General features: G+C 35.8%; 1 protein-coding gene across 2 annotated transcripts in view; it reads right to left on the bottom strand.

Moving 5' to 3' along the window:
* LOC114477116 (cGMP-dependent protein kinase 1) overlaps positions 1 to 22,198 on the bottom strand; it is a 127,103-nt gene that overhangs the window by 85,109 nt on the left and 19,796 nt on the right. For both annotated transcript variants that reach the window (XM_028469225.1, XM_028469224.1), the window contains exon 2: positions 20,489 to 20,655. In XM_028469225.1, the coding sequence (XP_028325026.1) occupies positions 20,489 to 20,655 (167 nt within the window). The remainder of the gene's footprint in view (positions 1 to 20,488; positions 20,656 to 22,198) is intronic.

The following is a 22,198-nucleotide window of genomic DNA, read 5'->3' as shown; positions in this document are numbered from 1 at the left end:
ATGTTAGCCAACTATATGCAATTAAGCTAATTGTGCTAAGCCAAGGTTGTAGCTGAATCCGTTAGCAGTAACTGTTAGCAGACTTTGCTAACACCACTACTTATGCCAAAATTAGGCTAAAACTACATTCTTTATGTATTTTCTGATAGTGTTAAGAAGCTGTGTATCATTATGAACACCGACAGCCGCTGCAAACAGCTGTGAGCTTTCCCAGAGGCGCAGGTTTAAATCTCTCGACCCTTTTCCACCTCCAGCAGCTGTCATGTTTACATTTGAACATCCCTCTGAATCCTTTGGACCTTTTTCTACGGAAGTCTGCAAAGTCTCTGAAAATTGTGCTTGTTTATTGGAATCAGCTTTAAAGCTGCAATGTGGTAATAGCGCCAGACCTCTGGAGCGAAGACAATTTTCAGCAGGTAAAAATAGAAGCAGATGTAAAAAAGATCCTTTGCTCTAATGTAGGTGATACGCTGAAATCAAGTTTGTACAAATTGGAATCAAAATCACATTGGATATTGCTGCATTGCTCATTTCATCTTACTCTCGCACATTTTGAAGTGCACAAAGTCGGTCCATGACTTTAAAAAACAGTTAAGTTACGGCTGGTATTTCAGCTACAGATCCAGTTAGCTCAGTTCACCTGGGCTACATGTTTTAGTGTCTTGTTAAAACACACTGCTGTCACTTTTCATTTTGAAATTGACAAGCGCTGACAGGTTTTTTTTACTGGATGCTCAGCAGGGCGTCTGAGGGCAAACCCGCTGACGTCAAGCAAGCCTTTTCAGACACGCGCGGCATGTTTTCTCACATGAAGAAAGTCTCCAAGGTTGAGCAGGTTTGGATGAAAAGTCTCAGTGTGAGTACATTAAAGGGGGAGAAGAGAGGGACAGCAGGGGGAAAGAAGAAGGAAGATGAGGGGGTGCTTATTTCTATAGCTGAGCTCTGTTCAACATCAACTCATAAGTGGGACCCCTTGGCCTCTTTTTTTTTTAGTTCAACTGATGCACTGAGACACAATAACGACTGATCTAATCTTGGGGTCGCAAGACACTGGGAGGGAATCGCTAGATCCCTTCAACAAATATTTTTTTTTAATAATTTGAGCCCATTTTTGCTTTTTTTTTTTTTGCCTTTTTCTGCAACTACACCAAAACTTGCCATATTTGAACCTATTTCCATCACCATATTTTTCCTCCTTTTAATACATTTTTGCCACATTACTCCCATTTGAGCCAATTCTCCATCAAATCCCAGTGCCTTTTCTGCACATTTGTTCCACTTTCAAGACATTTTCAGCACTTATAAACCCTTTCCACCACTTTCCCTACCTAATGTTGCATATGTTGACCCATTATTGACACTTTTTTACCTCTTTTCACCACATTTCATGCTTATTTTTGCCAATTTAACCACATTCACGATTTGTCATGCCCATTATTTGCCAGGTAAATTTAATTGTTCCAATATTGACACTCTGAACCATTTTTACGTCTTTTTCTGTCTGTTTTTGGCCACTCTAATTTGCAACTTTTAACCAATTTCTGTGGTTTTTAAAATTCCATTTCACCACCGTTTCCACCAATTTTTGTCACTTTTAACTTTTGCTTCTGATTAAAACAAGGATTTACGTCTTTAAAATGACTATATACTATGGCCCAAATCATAGTAAACTTGATTATGATCTTCAATATTTATGTCTGTGTTTAACCACCGTGTTGTTCAATGTGAAAATCTGCACTTTTATGGTTGGACAAATTAAAAAAACATGAAAAGTGAGTCATTAATGGCACTCGCAGGAAAACAGATTTCCACATTTTACATCATTTTACTTCGGAAGCATGGATTTCCTATATATAGCGCCGTCAGTCTGATTCAGAGCACTATGGATGACCACTGAAAACTAACTTCTTCTTTAACGTTTGAAGTGGAATATGACAGTAAAATCGGGCGCTATCATGTCGTCTCCTCCTTTGAACCCCCTGTAACATTAAAAAAGGATCAGTAACACTTCGATTGTGTCTGTATGTTGATGACGGCAAAAATGATCATCGTGTCTTCACAAATCACGTCACAGCCTCGTAATTAGCTGTTAACATCCTTGCCTTGTGAACATATTCATGTTATCAATGCAGAACAAACTTAATTAGACATCATCAGCATCAGAATATAAATTAATAGCCCATTCTACCAGGACATATAATAGATAGAGCGCTTCTGTTGCATTAATAAGGGACATTGTATACAGCTACATTATGTCATCCCCGTGAGTGTTCGAAATGTTGAAAAATTAACTACTTTCACAAAGGTATACACGTGGGATTTTAATGCATCAAATTACAATGGCCACTAATAGGAAAAAAGGAGGCTGAACACAAACTGTCCATCTCTGTTTAGTTTGCAATAACAGCTAATGGGTGAATGTATTGCCTTTCAAAGAGCTGAAAGTGAAGGCTATCCTGATATATAACCATAATAGGTTTAACAAAAGACATGATTTGACAGCATAAGTAGTTGTTTACATGAAACCAAAATCAAACAGACCAAATATTGTAGGCGTCTAATTTTATGACTGCTCTCTCCTTATGTTTCATGGACATAATGGTAGAAATTTTATGCGACAGTAATGTATGTAAATGAGAATAAAATGTCATTTCTAGATAATATATTATCTGGTACTTTAGATCAGTGATTCTCAAACGTTTTTTGCTCGAGTACCACCTGTCTAACATTTGAATGCAAGTACCTCCTTTGTCTGACAACAACATTTTGCTCAGAATTCTGTGAAAAAACAACTATAGAGCATAATGATGGAATGAATAAGTGATAACACACATCTCAAAGAATCTCATATTGTAAACAAGTGGAATGAAACAGTATTTAGTGCCTCATTAGATTTATTTCTATATTTTTTATGAATTCCGGTCATCTCCCACCTGGTGTGGCACCAAGATTGACTCTTATTTTCAGTTCATGTTCTAATCAAAATCATTTCCATCATTCTTTTGTGTCATTTTGTGTATTTTGTTGTTGTCTGTCTGTTCTTTTTATTATTTCAGTATATTTGTCTCTTACTTTGTATGTTTTTGTTATTGTTTTCGTGTGTTGTTGGTATTATTTAAATACTTATCTCTCAGTGTGTGTTCTTGGTGTCGTTTCTTATGTCGTTTTGTATGTTTCTCTGGGTTTTCATGTGTGTATTTTGTTGTGATCTTGTGTGTTTTTCTTTTCTTTAGTGTATCTTTGTTGTCGTTTTGTGAGTTACTGGTAATAATAAATATTTTTCTCTCTTCGTGCATGTTGTTAGTGTCATTTTGTGTCTTTTGTTGTTGTTTGTCTGTTATTTTTATTATTCAGTATATTTTTCACTTAATTTGTGTTTTTGTTGTCATTTTGTGAGTTGCTGGTAATATTTAGTAGAAAGTGTCTATTTGTACGGACAACTCCCGGTGCTATTGGTACAGTTACCAAAGGACAAGTACGTAGCGTCTTATGGTTAGGGTTAGGATTAGGTAATAACCCAATATCCAACCATTTTCAGGATTAGGGTTAGGTTTAGGATAAAGTTTGGTCTTAGTCACGTGACCTAAACTGGCCAAATAGGGGCGCTGCGTACGGATAGAACTAAAAATTAACTAAAAAATAAACATTATAAAACTCCATGTTTTTAATGATTTTATTTGTTAATTTTTCCCTCTCTCTCTCTTTCTCAAGTACCCCTGTAGTGCCATTGTGTACCCCCATTTGAGAAACACTGCTTTAGAGTGAGTAAAAGTCAGTTTGTGTGTTAGCATTAGGTGCAGTGTTTTAAGTCAAACAAAACCCCAAAATATAACTTTCTAACTTGTATATAAAAACATAATAAACATTGTCTTCCAGATCACAAAATAAAGTTTTGCTTACAAAGTTGATGCTAAATGCAAAAACACACCCAAGATTTTGTAAAGTATTATGTCCATTAGGGTGGTTCACAATATGATGGTATAAGTAAAAATTTTCCAAATTTTGCCAAATCGCAATTTTCCTTGTTCCTATTGACTTTTTGAACATCCAAACGTGTTTTCACTATTTTTATTGCTCGACCAAAGAATGCACAACTTTCACAGATATCAGAAAGTTTAACAATATAAAGGTAAGTATAGTCATTAATAGTCTATCCCTGTATTTATACCAAATGAGTAAGAACATTAGAACAGTTCAAACACTTACTGAAAATAGAAAAAACATCACCATTGTGAAAAACTGTGCCTCCCCTAGATGTGCAGAAACTGACAACATTTTTGGTTCCGATGCTTACAACGTCAACTGGAACAAGGCAAAAAGCAATCTGGCAAAATATGGTGAAAATGAATTTTGTCCATTTTGAAGTTAAATTTCAGATTTTACTGTTGCTTTTTATGCAATGTCGCTTTGCTTTTCAGAGAATGACTGTATTCATACAGTACAGTACAGTGGTTTGTGCTACGCAAGCATATATGGATCTCGTGAGGTTTCTTCATGAAAAAAGATAACGTCAACATTTTTATCATTACAAGAACTACTCTGAAATAAGCGTCAATACTGTGTAGCAGCTCATTGAAAGAAGTTTTCTGTGAATGGAGTTTCCTTCATTGGCTCTGCGTAATGAAGCCTCCGAGCCATCATTCAAATTTGTCACAACATCCATCTACAACGAAAGTCATTGATAAGCATTGTGACAAATTATTTAACCCAACAGAATGATGGCCCGTGTTTACTTGTGAACTTCGGACGTCATTGAGGAGTTAAAGCCGGAGTCTTTAATGGCTTTAATATAGATTATAAAGCTCTACTATGAACTAATTATACTCTTCAGTAATTTCCAGACTGCCTTCTCCTACAATTCACATTTTTGAAGCGTATTCCTTCAGAAATCAAACTTAGAGTGAGAAACAGAGTTTCTCCACTGACTTTACTGGGATTTCAGCAAACCTAAAAGAGGACACTGGGTAGAAGTGAAATATTACATAGTTTAATTAAAGATTACAGTTAAACCAAACATAATTTGTCACTTTTATTACCGTATAATAGCATTACTCTTTTCATAGAATAAGTGTTAAAACATGAGATGTCAAAAAGTGGGTCATATATGAAGTTTGGAGGGTTTGTTTGACTTTAAGGCAGTGGTTAACACTTTGTGTTCACATAAACAAAGGTCCTGGGCGCTGCTTTTGAATTCAAGTGGAGTTTACATGGTTTTCTACATGTGTTGTGTATACAAAACGCAGGGTCTACATAGTGAAGCAAAGACTATTTGGTTTTGGCAATTGAAGTTCAGAAGGAAATCAGTAAGATGGACTCTGACTCATTGGCCCTGGTAGAATATTTGCAGCAAGATATTCAAAATTCCAAACCTCTATTTGTCCCAGAGGGGCAAATAGTTTTACAGCAGTAGCAGGACAAAAACATAAACGACAAAAATGACAACAGGAACAAGGTTAGTACACACACACACACAAAGTCTCATTAAAAAAAGACACCAAAATCAGGTAAAAACAAATAAACAAATACATCTTACTTACATAAGTGTTAACTGACGGTGTATTGTCCAGAGTTGAAGCAGTGAAATGACAAAGGGTATGAAAAAGAATTTGTAGCATTTGATTTCACAAATGGAGATGAGTAATCTACTTATGTGTTGCAATGTGAATGAACACAATCAGGTAGCTGACTATGATTACACACACAGGTGTCGTGAATAACACTGATTATCTTCTCGTCCTGGCACCTGTCAGTGATTAGGCAACATTAGTCAGCAAGAAAAACTCTAAAAGTCAGAAAGAAAAGTTAAAAAGAACTGAAGCAAGTTTGACAGGAAAATGAAACGTGCTGGTTTAGATGACAGTGTCAGAGCATTCCCCAAACGGCAGCTCTTATGGGGTCTACGTGTACGCATGAGATTAATATCAATCAATCACATCAACGGTGGTTTAAGAAGCAAGAAAGCTGTGAACTATGACAGAGGGTCATGGGTCGCTGCCATGGCTCGCTGAAGAATCTGAGTGAAAACGGCCTCATGTTTGATTCACGAGAAGAGCTGCTGATGCTTGAATTGCTGCAGAAGGTAATGCAGGTTGTAGGTGTCACAGGACATAATATGTCCAAGTCTGTTCCTCACAATAAAAAATAAAATAAAAAGTAGAGGACGTGAGCTTTTCAAATCTCTGGTTTTGTGAGCCTGAGCACCTTATAAACACACTCACACACACACACGCTCTCACACACACTGCTTTTATGTGGTTTTTAGATGAAGAATTTTCAGAAGCTGGGTTAGTCACAAAATAGGATAAAGGCTTAGGATTTTTTTTCATTACAAAACGCTTATTGCTAGTCTGGGGTGACACCACAAGACTCAGCAGTGAGATAATTTTAAATCCCAGGTCACAGACAATAAAGAACACAGCTTCATGAACTGACATATGAGAAAGGGAAAAATTAAAGTAAAAAAAACAATAAACAGAAAATAAAAACAAGCGCAAACCTCTACAAAGTGCCAAATATCCTTTTTGACAGATTTATCTTGAACCCTTTACAGGGCACTCATTGAAATAATTTTAAATTCATTTTAGAGCGCAATCTGATGATATAACAGGTCTTGATTACTGTTGTAAAAGTTTTGAAAACTTTTCATTTTCATGTAGAAAATTGAGTTTATTGAAGTCACCATATTTGGGTCCTTGCCCGTAAATGGTAAAAAAAAAAATCCAAAAAGTGTAAACATAGAAAATGTAAGAAAAACATAAATAAGGTCAAAGGAACCTGCATTTTTTAACATTAGATTATCACTTATAGAACAAGTTCTGATGAACTACGGCCGGCCCGCGCAACGTCTATGCACTGAATAGCACGTTCCGGAGAATTCAGTGAAATGACTTGGTTCCACCAAGTAAAACAAATGAAAATGTGCGACATAATATCCTAATCTACTTTGAATTGCCTTTGAAACGATATATCGCATGACTATGTTTGGAACATTTGGAAATGACCGGAAACGGGGGGTGGCCCCATTTTAAAAAAAAGGGCTCTAAGTGTCTCATCACATTAATTCATAGAGTATTCATACCAAACTGCATTCCGATCTAACAAGAACTAATGGAAGAGTATAGTCATTTGAAAAATGTGGGCCCCGGGGTCCACCTGGCACCCCGTGACACATACGGGGTAAAGGGCCCCATTTATATATTGGTATGTGCCAATGATTCGGTACCACCAACTGTCGTAATATTTGACTTGCAAATAAGTGAGAATGGGCTTTCTTTCTTATTTTCTTTTGGGGCCCCTTGGGGCACTTACAACATAAGTGCTGACTCAGACACCTGTCAACAAACACATTGTAAGTTTAGGTTAGGCTTGAAAAAGGACATTTCTATAACAACAAAGTAGGTCCAAATGTATGAGCACCACCATTTTCCGGAAATATTGCAATGAAATGGACAATCTGGATCTGATCCAGATGAAACTCACAAATGTAAAAAAAAAAACCCAACAGGACATAACGGAGTCAGTTTTCATAAAGATCGATCAATTACAGACCGAGATATGCATTTTTTATATTGTGCCAGTGATAAGAGATGAGCGACACTGATCCAGAATCAGTATATTGATCCAGATCCCCTCGAAAATTGTATGGAATCTTCCATGGCGTAAGGTCTGTCTTTGGGAAAAATTTTGGCAACATTTTTTTACGCCAGTGAAACTTTTACCTCCTTTGCCAACTTTATAAGGTGTAAGTGTGAGGCAATAAAAGGAGAAATGTGAAAATGAGAAGAGGATGACCGAGACAAAGAACAGATTGAGGTCAAAACTGTAAAACATCAGGTGGAGTGATGGAGGGAAACATCTCCATGTTTCAGAAAGGACAACTTGTAGCAGCCGAGTGTTTGTGAGGATGAGGGCAGGATGAATGTGACAAAGGGAACTACTTAGAGACGGACAGAGCAAATGAGAAAAGACACTCAGCAGAGAGAGAGTATTTCACTAGGTGTTGAGGGCAGATGGTGCTGTGCTCAGTGTGGGAGAGATTATTAGTCTGCCACACACGCATACACACCATTAGCACATAGATGACACATTAGCTAGTCATTCTCTTCTTGATTAAAATACTATAGATTATTAGCCCCGCCTGTCACAGTTTGAAAATACGTCAATATGTTTGCACAAACATATATATATAGCTTTAAACTAGAGGTGTAAAAGTACTGATATACAGTATCCTACTCAAAGTTATACATAAAATACTAAGTACAAGTAAAAAGAAGCTCAATTAAATAGTACTTAAAGTAAAAGTTACTAGTTACTTTCACCCCCTCACATTTATTTTTAGTAATAAATCTTCCCTTGCATACATTAAACATCTCATGTATAAACTTAAAGCTCATGCACTACCTGAATCTTGAACCATGACAGAGGGGCACGGTTGAATTCAACCGTAAATCCCGCCCCCCACTCTGATAATCCCTCCCAGTCTCCTCCTCTGGAAGTGCACGAAGTCGCGCACGAGCGCTGAACGTGCACACGCATAGGTTGACAGTCTAAAGTTGCATCCAAGCATCTCTTTCTTTTCTTCCTCCGATTTTCTCTTTTGGGTTTTTTTTTAGCAGTAAATGCAGTAACAGCAAGTGCAGGTATAGTGATCTTTCCTGGTGGGTGTTCAAGTTACAAGTTAGCAGCACGCACGTGTTTCACTATACATCGCGGCAGCCAATGAGGAAGCTCCATCGTGGACTCTGCTCACCCCTCCTTTCTCTAAATCCTGTGATTGGAGCTGGAGGGCGTGACCGCCGAGATTTTGTCTTCCGGGGTTTTATTAACTAAAATACTTACTTATAAGACACAGACGCACTTTTTTTTCAGAATTTACAGAATCTGCTGCATTTGATTGTTGTCTGGTCATTTCATTTTCTGTAGTTTGACAATGTCTGTTGATTATCATATAACAAAAAAAAATATTATTTACTCCATAACAGTTGGGTGAAAAAATATAACAAATTACTTTACTTCTTTTGAAACGTACTTAGGTACAAGTAAAATTACTGATTTAGAAATATACCAAAAAAGTACAAACATAAGCAACTCAATTACAGTAATGTGAGCACTTGTAATACGTTACTTTCACATCTGCTTTAAACTTATTAAACATTGATTTTACGCTTACATTTTACACAATAAAACTAACACAACAAATTGAAATGTCTTAGTATTGCATCCAAAATGTCACCTCAAAGTGTAAAAGAGTAAAAACAATAAACGTGAGTCTGGAATTTTTAAGGTTAGTAAAATGACAAATATTTGTCTTTTATATTTGGCTGACATTTGGCGGTGCTGTGATTCAAATACCATCAAGTTCAATGTGCTCGATGCCATTTTATTGCTTTATTTCCATCAGGTCCACATAAAGGTAAACAGGTTTGTTTGTAACATCTGATCCTGTCTGCTTCCTTTGTCATGTGCATAATTCAGTTGTAGATATCTCCAAAATAATACACAAATTTAATGAAATTCTACAATATTAGCAGGGCTCATATTTTCCCCATGCTTATATCACATGAAAGCAGTGACGTGCCGTGACCACTAGGGTTTGGGTAGGCACGTTGCAAATCATGACCACCAATGACAATTTCATATGTTTCTGCTGGCAAGTGTTAATTCAATTCAAATAATTTTATTTGTATAAAGCAATTTCCAACAAAGTCATCTCAATGCAGCTGTTCCAGGAAATAACGCTGTTTAGTAATTTGGACTATGAAACGCACAAAATGCGGACACTTTCAAACTTGTAGGTACTGTAGGCTATTGGAAATGGAAAAATAAATAATTTATAATTCTATTATAATTAAAACAAATAATCAAAATGTCAATTCACCCTTGGAAAGGCACTGCCTACCTTGCCTACCCTGACGGCGCGTCACTGTATAAAAGTCATTTTTAATCTCAAATTGTTAAAATAACTTTTTCCAAAAACCTGGAATTTTCTTAAAATTATTCCATAGAAATTACATAAAAATGGGTGACAAAATCTAAAAAATGTAAAGTGAATATTCTGCAGGGACTGATATCTGTCACTTATTGCTTTGACATTATCAGCGCTGTGAATATTTTATCATTTATTTATACGTGAAAATGCAAACTAGAGCACAGTATTGATTAAATTACAAATGTTCCCGCCTAAATTCTGATAAGAATAAGATAAACTTCTTCGTATTTAACCGCTGAACTTAAATGAGTTTGACACCCTTGGTTCACATAATGATCAATGTTGTAATTTTTCCTTGAGCCTGTATCAAACTTATTTTAGTTCATGGGCCGAATACGGATCAGTTTTATCTCAAGTGGATGTGGATTTTAGGCGGGAAAACAAGCAATTTCAACATTATTCTGCCATAGTTTACACTTCCTTGTATGAAATGAAATGTTACGTATGTTAGGTAAAAACAACATTTAAGCAATAAGAGACAAATATCAGTCCCTAGAGTACCTCCACTTAAATTTCCTGAATTTTGTGACCATTTTCTATTCAATTGGGGAATATTTTGTTAAATAATTTAAGGGAAATTGCAGAATTTAGCAAAAACTGAGAGTTCTTTCAACAAATTGTGCTATGAGCCCTTACAAATATAGTTAAATTTCATAGATCTTTTTCATATTTGGAGGGGCTGAAAATATCTACAACTAAGTTACACAACGATGCATGTTTTCTGTCATATTTACCTTCTCCTGCAGGCCGAATTCATTGCTCTACAGGGCTGAATCTGGCCCCCGGGCCTTGAGTTTGACACGTGCTTTGACGTGTCAAATTTGGTACACAGGCCTTGAGTTTGACACTCATGATATAAAATGTCATGGTAGAAAAATGTGACTTTAAACAGCCACCGCTGAGCTATTTTAGTCCCAAGTAGCTGAATCTGAGGTTCCTCAGATGTCTTCTCAGCTGACAGCGTGAATCTGAGCCTGAGGAGTGAGTTGTGGTTTATTATTAAATGACTATTGGCTTCTTTACAGAGGAGCAGTTGCTGCATCAAGTGATGGCTACATGGTTATTTCTCAAGAGTCAATCTAACACAAATGTGTGTGATCATCAATATTTCACTCCAACTTCTTTGCAACATAAAAATTTGATTGCAACAGCAGCGGCACTACCGGGTCTGCATTAGTTAAGTTGCCAGGCAACAATGCAGAGCAAAGTGTTTGTGCTCTCACGTTTCTGCAGCATTCCCTGTTTTCACAACACCTTATTATTATGCACATATATCACAGTAATTACATAACCAAAGGAGACAAACTGTGGAAGTTTTAGTTTTTACACCTGTATTACAAGTCCAAAAAACAGCATTGATATGAGCAGGAAAATTACTGAGCAGTGACGACAATTTCACTCTGACACTCTCAGGTGTTACAATTTGAAAATCAGCTCCTGAGAGGAAATCCCATCTTCCTCTTTTCTGCCTCGCTGAGCGGCGATAAGAGAGAGCATCTCTCAGGTTTTGGCCTACAGCGCAGCAGCAGAATGAAGCTCTGAATCTAGGGCAGGAGTCAGAATGGATGACGGATACAGTTGTTCATGCCGTCACCTACAAGCCCTTTAGGAAATGGGTTGGTTTATACACTGATAATTTGGGGTTCCCCATCATACTTTTATTACTTATTTTGTAGTGTGGAAATTATTGATCAAGTGAAAAACTGACTAATTTATTATCAACCAATAGGTTATATATATATATATATATATATATATATATATATATATATATATATATATATATTTAACCTTAAACATAATAATATTCTACAATTACATAAAATAAATTAAAAATTTTTTTTTCAAAGACCCTGAAAAACAACATTAATAAATCCAATAAAAAAAATTAAAAAAATATTTTTAAAAGCGCCAAAAACTCACTAATTTAACTTAAATATGAGAATATTCTAAGTGAATAAAATAAATAGAAAATAAATCAGAGGATCCTGACCAATAATCTCAAAACCATTTTTTTTTTTAACAAACAATTAAAACAAATTGTGTTTTTAAAGTGCAAATTAAAAAATCAAGTTCACATCAGTTAGTTATTTTAATTTTAACTAATGCTTGTATCAAAGTGTTTATATATATATATATGTATATATATATATATATATAATACTTTACAATACTGAAATATATTGTTATATTCATATTTACATATATTATATCTGACATTTTAGAAGCAGGCTGATATAATCCCTGACTGATATTTTGTCTGCTAGGCTTATTACCCATCCATCTGAAAAGAATATAATGCAACTTTTTCAGGCAAAAACACAAGAAAAGATCAATAAAGCAATAAATAAGAAGTGCTGAGCTACACTCAGCAATTTCTACCCATGTTATCAGGACCATTTCACCGCTGGCAACGAAAAGTACTTTAAAGTAGCAAAATTTTAAGCAAAACTAAAAATGTTTTAAATACATACAGTGATACAGGATGCGAAAGGTGACAATAAGTGATAAGGTGCTGGTAGAAAGCTCGAGGCAATTATAGCAGGATAAAACATGGAATTAAATGAAATTCAAACATGCATGTGCATATAATTCCCTGATAATGTTCACATTTTAAATAAAGATGCAAGCCAAACGCAATCATCATGATACTGAGCATCTCCAGTTTCACCTCAAAGAAAGTCAAAAACCCTTCCAAAATCCCTCCCCAAAAAGCAAACCACACTGCATAAACATTGGTGTTCATTGTTATTCTGAAGTATATCTGTGTAAGAGAAGCAGCAAAAGAAAATCTCTGTCAGGAGGGATTCAGTGTAAGCCTCCTACCAGCACATTGTGGGTTGCTGACAGTGAAAAAGGATTGAAGCTTCACTTAAACGTTTGGTGAAATCTTCTGAAAAAACTTGTTAGGCGAACGTTTGGTCTTAGCTAACAGCAGCTCAAACTGAATAATTGGAGATCCGTCCAATTTGTGGAGTGAAAATGTCAAATACATGTGTCAGGTACAGTCAAAATCCCCAGTATAACAGCATGTGCAGTGCATCCAATGTTTGCATGAAATATGGTTAAAAAATTTAAACAAAAAGGTTTGTAGAACATTTCTATATCCGCTGCGTCTTTTACATTTAGAAAACATGCAATAATGGGGCAAAAGCTGCAGTTTCACAAAGCATCAAAGTTTGTTTTTTTTGTAGAATAATTTGAGAAAACTTGCATGGATTTTGGTAAAAGTGTAGATTTCTTTCAATAACAATTTACAACTGAATTATTTGGTAATTTACACAATTACTCATGTTTTCTCTGTTATTTTCACTTTCTCCTGCGGGCCAAATCAGATGCTCTGAGGGGTTAAATTTGGCCCCCGGGCCATGAGTTTGACACATGTGGACTAAAGAGTCACTATTATTATCATTATTATTGAAAACACCATAAAACCGTCTGTCTGTCCTAATCAAAGACAAAGCATGTCGCCTTTGGGTTGAAACTCAGCTTAAGCAAATTAATAAACTGTCATTCCAATGCATTTCCTGGCACCAAAGGTAAAATAAAAATGAAGAAAAAAAAGCCTGAAGCAGTCATCAATAATGCGCAAAATCAATACTTGCATGCTAACATTTTTAAGTGCTGAACAGTAAGTGATTTGTCATTTCTTCTTGTCAGGGTAGCAGGCCAAAAGGGGGGAAATTGTCAATACACAGCAGAGCTAGTCAGCAACGAAGGTCATATACTCAGAGTTTTACAGACTTTATTCTGATAAAGGATCAATAAGGCGGGCAGACTGGAGTCGTGTAATCGTTTACGTAATCCTTCGATCACTGAACTTTCTGTCAAATGAAAAAAGATGAAGACCAAAAAGATTGGACAAAAAACCTTTTATAACCCCTCTTTTCATCAAACAGTTCATAACTACACCCATTACCCTTTTACATGACAACTAAAAAGTAACGAGAATTACATTATTCATCTTTCTATTGTGACCGATTAGTTAGTGGAATATATTAAAGCTGATGGACACAATCATTTTTTATTAGATGAAATCCTAGTGTGTGCCTCATACATCAATAGATTTAACATCATTGACTCCAAAAAAGAAATGAAAAAGGTCAAAGTTGCTGCTCCACTGGTAATTTACATTGTCGAAAAAGTTTTGCGAATTGCATTGTTGGAATGTGGAGTCGTGGAGACGGATGCATAGAAGTGCTTTTACGTCATTTTGATATCACGGAAACCATACTAGAACAAAACTGGTGTCAAGCAAATCATTGTCCACCTTGTCTGGTGAGGAAACACAAGAAATTGCGATAAAAATGAAGTAAAAATACTTCTACGCATCATAATTGATAATTTAATATCAACAGAGATGGATTGTCAGGAGGAGGAGTTTCCGATTTATGAAAACATTACTTTTTAAAAGTTGGCCCTCTGAATGAGACTAAAGGAATGTATATCACTGTAGCAAAACCATTATAAATTGATTTTTTGATAATACTGCCCCTTTAAATTTTTGTGCAAGTGATCTTCGATATATTGATCCATGAGGTCTATACTAGGGCTGGGCAATTTTTCCTTAAAATGTTTTTTTTTCCAATGCACTTAAAAATTACTGCAGATATCAGATATATTGTCTAAAGTGCAACTTTATTGTTGTGATTGTTCTCAAGAGTTAAAATGCATAGAACAAACCCAAAATAAAACTTAAATAAGGCAATTTTGCATATATATATATATATATATATATTTTTTTTTTAATTCGAATTTGCAAAATAAAAATAGTTGTCATCTACAAATTTGATAAATCAATTAAATCAATTTTTTGCCCAGCCCTAGCCTATACTATGGATTTATCGAATAAAAACAATGTTTGGGTCTTGTTGCTTTAAGCAGTAGGTGAACAAATACCATGCGTTTGGAAAACTAAGCAGATTTGGAGGTAAAAGTTCCACAAGTATCCCAAAAACAGCTCTTCTGGTGCCCGACGTTCCCAGTTTGCAGCTGAAAGAGTTCCAGTGATGGATGGATGAGTAGCTTGAGCTTTTTTTGGTGCGTAATGGACATCAAAAGGGACTCAAAATAATAACAAGCAGGTGGCCATAATGTTGTCGTGCCAGCATCCATTCATCCATCAGTCCACAGGTTGCTGTTAATTGAAACACATTGTAGCAAAGCTAAAGAAAACCGCACGTCTTTGACTTGGTGTTGATTTGTATTACCAAAGCATGTCTACATGCACATGAAGGTGGGTGATGTTAGAAATGAAGAGTTTAACTGTGTAGTGAAATGTTTGACAGTGATTAGATGTGATTACACCAGTTTATATCATGATTAGCCACCTGTAGGGGTCTAGCAGATGACACAGCCAATCAAAATCCAATCTAATCACCAAGGAGATGTGATCTTTTGTCTTTGTTGCAATCAGTGTTTTCAATGGGGAAAGACGTTGGTCATAGCACAGTAGATAAAAACGCAGTACAACAAACACTCATCATAGCAGCACATATTGTGCCTCTGCAGCTCTTGTTTGGTCTCCAATTATCAGGTGAATGTGAGACAAAAGAAAAGCACTCTGAAGCTTTTATACAGGAGGGCTTCGTTTAAGAGTTTAGAATTAGCTTTGTCGTTTGACCTTATGGTACATATAGTCATGTTTTTGAGGCTTTTAATGCAAACAGATTGTTACCACTAAGCTACAAAGTCTAAAATATAGATTACACCAGTAAACGGCTGGGTAGGGGTTTATTGATACAATATATTATATCAATAATGGATATATATATATATATATATATATATATATATATATATATATATATATATATATAGTATGTAGGCCAGGCCTACATTACCAAAAAAGGCTTAAATATGCGAGGAGAACGTGTAGACAGAAACTGAGTGTGTGTGTTTGTCATAGTGTGTACAGTATGTGTGATTCACACATCCATTCTGTGTGTAATGTGAGACGTGTGTAAAACAAAGTCTGTGTGTAGTTGTGAGTTGTGAGGGCACACGTGCACAACAGTGAGGTTGTGCATTAGAAACAAGCGATGCCACAGTCACCGATGATAATACTAATAGAAAAATAAGCCTTCCCGTGGGATTTAAAAATGGCAAAATAATTAACCAAACATTTGCTCGCAGTGTATGACCATTGCTGGAATTGAGGTTCTGTTTTCAATTATGATGCACTGACTTCTCTAAATCGCTGTCAGAGAGGAAACCACGGAGGCCCTCAACAATTATTTCCCATGCAGATCAGTATCTTTGCTTTATTTATGTTACACAGGAGACAAAGCTATTCATAATGTCAGTCTGACACTTTGTGGTTTCTGACCTCATGTGACCTGAGGGCATTTGTTTGACCTCAGGATTATACTTAGAATGTGAACATCATGTTTTTCATTTAAAATGTATTAATATCTTTTTTTATGTTTTCCCCAGTTTCACATACGGATCTTTATTGACATAGAGCAGTGGTTCCCAATCTTTTTTGGGTCCTGACCATAGGCGGAGTTGGAGATTCTTGCCGGGGGACAGCAAAAAAGTCAAAATAAATATATATATATATATATATATATAAAGTCTAGAGTTTTGCTTCAATCTAACTGCTTTTATTGTTAAATTTTCTGTAACATAAGTTTTGAAAGCTGTATTATGGACCTGCCAAAATAAATCCAAAATGCAGCTTGAAATGTTCAACACCCACTGTAACTTAAAGAAGGAGAGAAGTTGCTAAAATTAAGCAGTGCTATTATTTATTATATTCTACATGATATATCATACAACACTGGATATATGTGCTTTAATATGGGAGATACACTTTAACATGGAAGGACAGACTTGCTGTCAGGTGTAAATCACTAAGTTAAACAACAGGTAGGAGAGAATAAAAGGATCCATATGGATTAAAAGCATTTAAAAGACCAACAACGTAGATTATGGCACTAAAAGTCTCAATCAACGTTACTCCACAGTCCACATTCGCTGATTGTCTATGTGCTCCGGTGGCCGGTGGATGCAGCTTTTGTCACGGGGTAGGCGGGCGAGTAGATTATCACAACACCGCTCAATCCACCGGTTTGTATGTAGACATTGAGCGCAGGGTTTGCTCTTTCTCTGTTCTAGCTGACTTGTTTTCTTAGTTCATCACTACAAACAACAGACAAGTGAGTCTATGAAGCGCCCGCAGTGTCCGCCATGTTGTAAACAAAGCTCTGAGCTGCTACGGGAAGCAGGAGGGTCAAATGTCATTGGCTGCTGGTCCTTTAAAACTTTACTTGTTTTTTTTTTTTGTGAACCTTTCAATTTTATATCAACGTTTTTATTATTTCCTAGTCACTGTGTTTTTTGGCAACCTTTTGACCACTGGGGGGCAACGCCCCCACTGCCCACGCAAACTCTGCGTCTTGTCGTGACCCCATTTTTATATCATAAATTTCTGATGACAGACATTTTTCTCTAAAATTAGTTTTTTGATCATATTTGTTACAATGTGTAACAAATACAAAGTAGTAAGGATAAGTGCACAAAGTGAGTTTTATTTGAACTAGATTTATATTTGAGAAAGTGAAAGTATAGAAATAGTCGTTTGAGATTGTGTGTGGTGTTTTCATTTGAAAAAAATACGTTTTTGAGCTTTCTGCCTCTTGTCTATTTCTGTGATATAATGTTTTTTTTTTAACCTGTGCAAAATAGATAAATAAATACAAATTTAGAAAAATTTGAAAATATTATTTTAATCAGTCATTTTTTTTTTTAATTGCTAGATATTGCAGGTGACCCCACACGGGGTCATGGCCCCAAGGTTGAAAACCCCTGATGTAGAGTTTTTGGTTTTATGAGATCAAGCTTTGTTCCTCCACAGAGGCCGTGCTGTTATGTTATGGAACTTTTTTCGGACAGCAACAATAAAATGCAACCATTCCAAAAGCCTTTAAACATTCCCCATCAACCTTATTTGTAACGTAAAAATAAGTTGTAAAAAAGTTCTTCCTGTTTTAAATAGGTTTGTGTGACTACTGTTACGGTGAAATTTACGGTTACCTCGTCTTTGACTTGAAAACACACTCTGTGGTGATAAATGATGAAGACCAGACAGGAGAGATGATGAAGTAATAAAAAATGATTTAATCTAAACTAAATAAAAAGGTACAAAGCGGGATAGACAAAGAAGTGGTCTCCTCTGGCCAGAGGAGAGACGCGAAGAAGGGCCCAAATGTTCCTTTCACACACATTTATACCCCACTGTCCCACCTCCCCCCTTCCACAGACAGCAAAGAAGAGACCAGGGGGGAAGGTCAGTCTGCCGGAGGTGACACCTCCGATGTCGGGGTGAAAGTTAGATGTGTGTGTGTGTGTGTGTGTGGGTGTGTGAGTGAGTGTGTGTATGTGTATATGATGTGTGTGTGTGTGTGTGTGTGTGTGTGATGTCTGGGGTGGGTTTGGACGTGCTCTGGCCTTCGAGATTAAACTGAGGCCAACTGACATTCCTTTAGAGAAGCTGTATTATGGGAGTATGGGCCCACTGACTTTGCAGGAAGAGGAAAAGACATCAGACAGGAGTGGAAAGTTACAAATTGGGGTATTAAGTTGAATGAGATCAAAAAGCAAATATATGAGTATACATAATTAATCAATTTTGCCACCACACTGCCGACTTATGTCGTTATGGTTTTCCGACAAAAGTTAGCAGCAGTCACTTCCCAGTTACATCTTTTTACAATATTATATGTTGCTAATGTTAAGGTTTTGCATCTGATTTGCATTGTTCCACCTAAACTCTTTACATATCTGATGTGTGTGTGCAGCCTGATGTCTGTTTTTCCTATCACACTGTAAACAGAGCAAGCAGAAATACTATTTTAATTGTGACACGCTGAAGAATGCTGGTATTTGACATTGACTTGCTTTTTTATTGCTGAGGTGTTGTTATTAATATATATATATATATATATATATATATATATATATATATATATATATATATATATATATATATATATATATATATACATACATACATACATATATATATATATACACATACATATATATATACATATATATAAAAAAGACCTTCCTGAATTATTACATAGTTATTACACACGTTACCTACTTTAAAGTAAGGGTTGCACGATTATTGTCAAAATGATAATCACGAATATAATCACAATTATTGATCATATTTGGTAAAAAACGCAAAGAAAAAAACTGTTTTTATTACACTACTTTTAAACAATATGTATACAGTTTACATTGCAAATGAAAGCTTTAAATAAGAATTAGATTTTAAAAAATAATTTTAAAAAATTCATTGTTTTAATGGCTGGATTAAGCAGAGTGACAGTGGCTCGCTCAACAGCATAATTTTATAAGTTATGTTTTTTTTGTTTTTTTTTAATAAACAACAGCTTACATTAATGTGCCAGAGATTATCTATTCATAACTCCCAGGGTAAAAATGTCTTCTCAAACTAATAAGAAAAGTATGTGATCAACAATACAGGCAGCAACGCTCTTTCTATCAGTGAAAACATTAACCTTTAAATCCAGCCATCTGTGCACACTGCACCGCACCAAGAAATATGACTGCTTATCAGTTTATATACTCTCCCTCCATCTGACTTAAACGCTGTTGTTTTGCTTTTTTGGGGCAACTTATTAATTTTTTTCCAACCGTATCACTTTTCAAATACAAAATATGAACAAGGGAAAAAAGCTCAAATAAGAAATCAAGCTCTGGAATTGAATACAAATCCGTATATCATTAGTTTTTTCATTATGTAACAAAAAGGAGAAAACAAATAAAGGTGTTAGTTTTCTGTTTTTCGTACCGAAGCAAAAGAGCTTGAATTTAAAAAACAAGGCATTTTTCCATTTTTTCATTTTGGTTTTGGAAACATACATCAAATAATTAGTGTTTTTTTTTCATTTTTCATGTTTTTGTTACATATTGAAAAACAAATGAACGAATGATACATGGATTAATACAGCTTTTGTGAATTTACCGGAGTAGCGTCTGGGAGTTTTTCGAGTTCACCTCTCGGCGATGATGTGACTGAGGCCATTTGCTCTAAGGTCAAATCTATCGGCAGCGATGAATGCTCGCTGACTCTTTTATTGCACCATCGCTCATCACAAATCATGTTACAGAAAATCCTCTCTCGCAAAAACCGTCTCGAGTCGAGAAGACAATATACAGTACCTCCTGTCATCACTTTCTATATACTCTCCATAAGAAGAATATCAACCACACACTGAAAGAAAATCACTGAAAAATCACATGAATTTTAATAAATGAATGAATCATACAGCCATACAATGTAGTTTAGGTTCCAGATTTAGTTCATCACTCAGCCAGTTACATCAATGATGCCCTTTCATCTTTTTTCCCTTTTGAGAGCCACAATTAAAGACGAGCTGAGCCGCTCCGCTGTATTTCTGCTCATTAAAGCACGTTTTCAATCCATTCTTTGGTTGATTAAAATTTGCGTGTGCGTGCGTTTACCTTCCATGACGTAAACCAGCGATCCCACGTCGCCCTCTTTGATAATACAGCTGTCCTTCCCATACTCCACTGGGTACATGCAGTCCACGATCTCTTGGATCTGTGACAGCTCCAGGTTCTTCATGAAGTCATTGTCTAAGATGGCCTCTTTGATCAGATCCTTGGACCTGATGGAAGAAAAGGATGTTACAGAAACATGTTTAAAAAAATTCAAATTCACCGTGTAATTAAAGAGATCATGAACACAACTCACACTACAAAGTCTATACATCAGAGACAACATAAAGACAACGGCGTCTCTTTATTCTTCTGTCAGACTAAGAAGTGTTCACTTTTTAAGTAATACAATTAAATTAATTAACAAAAGCCTTATGTGTCAAACTCAAGGCCCGGGGACCAAACCTGGCCCTTTAGAGCATCCAATTCAGCCCGCAGGAGAAAGCAAAAATGACAGAGAATCATTGTGTAAATGAAGCTCAACAATATTTGCAGGTGCTCACAGTTTTCCCAGTGCTTATATAGCATGATTGCAGTCCTTTTTAATGTTAAACTCAAAACTATTACAAAATCCTTCAATTTTCCTTTAATTATGAGATAATATTTCCCTTAAATACAAACCGGTCATAAAATCTCAAAAATTTAAAGTGAAGATCCCATTGCGACTGATATCTGTCACTTATTGCTGGGATGTGGTCGTTTCTTACATTATTTATATTTTATGTATACGTAGAAGTGCAAACAAGGGCACAATAACGTTGAAATAACTTGTTTTTCCTCAAAAAAACTCTGGCCCATGAGTTCAAACTGGTCCGTATTTGTCCCTTAAGCTAAAATGAGTTTGACACCCCTGGTTTAAGCTTTCCCTGTGTCCCTCGATCATAAAATAATAATTAAATTAAGTCAGGAGATTGGATTTAGGTGCAAAAAAAAGCAAAAAAAGGAAAGAAAATAACCCTTAACTGAATAAAGTAGAGTCCGCGTTGGAAGAAGGAGATTTAAAATCAGTTCTGAGTTTAATTCAACATCAGTTGAATTGATGAACACAGTAAACAATGTTAAAAATGGATATGTTTTATTATATTTCTTTATCCACTTGTTGATGGAACATATCATCTCTGTGCTGTTATGTCGGAGACAAATAGTCTCTAAATGAAGCATCGGGACAAAAAAAACCAAAAATAAAATAAGCAGACTGGAACGTGTGACATTGAGATCTATTCACAACTGACAAATTCAAAGAGAGAGAAGACAATTAGTCCCACACTTCAGATAAAGCTGCAGTCTGAAATCAAAATAGGCCATTGATGGATGACAGTTTGTTGTTTTGTCTCTTCAGCCCTATAATCTTTTTCCCCAAATAATATGTTTCATTTGAAACACATCGAGGTGAAACCCTTTCTATTGCATTCAAAAGTTGAAAGTAAAATCTATGCCTAAAAGGAGTTGATAGTTGTTTGCATTTATAGAAGCACGTCTGAAAGCAGAGCTGGGAGGACATTCAACAGGTGAGTATTGAAAAGAAAATGTGAAAAGGTAATCTAAAGGCGCTTTTCACTTTTAAAAGTGGGCTGTCGGGTGATGACAGACTGTGTGGAATCAATAAGGACTCTAAGGACACAGGTTATGTGAGTGGAGTGGAGATCAGGTAAAAGGGGAGGTCAGAAGTAGGTAACTTAGAAAATCAATCTGTGGGAAAGACATGCAGATTGA

The sequence above is a fragment of the Gouania willdenowi genome, chromosome 15, assembly GCF_900634775.1.
Source record: "Gouania willdenowi chromosome 15, fGouWil2.1, whole genome shotgun sequence".
NCBI lineage: Eukaryota > Metazoa > Chordata > Actinopteri > Blenniiformes > Gobiesocidae > Gouania > Gouania willdenowi.
This window is presented reverse-complemented; position numbering and strand designations above follow the sequence as displayed.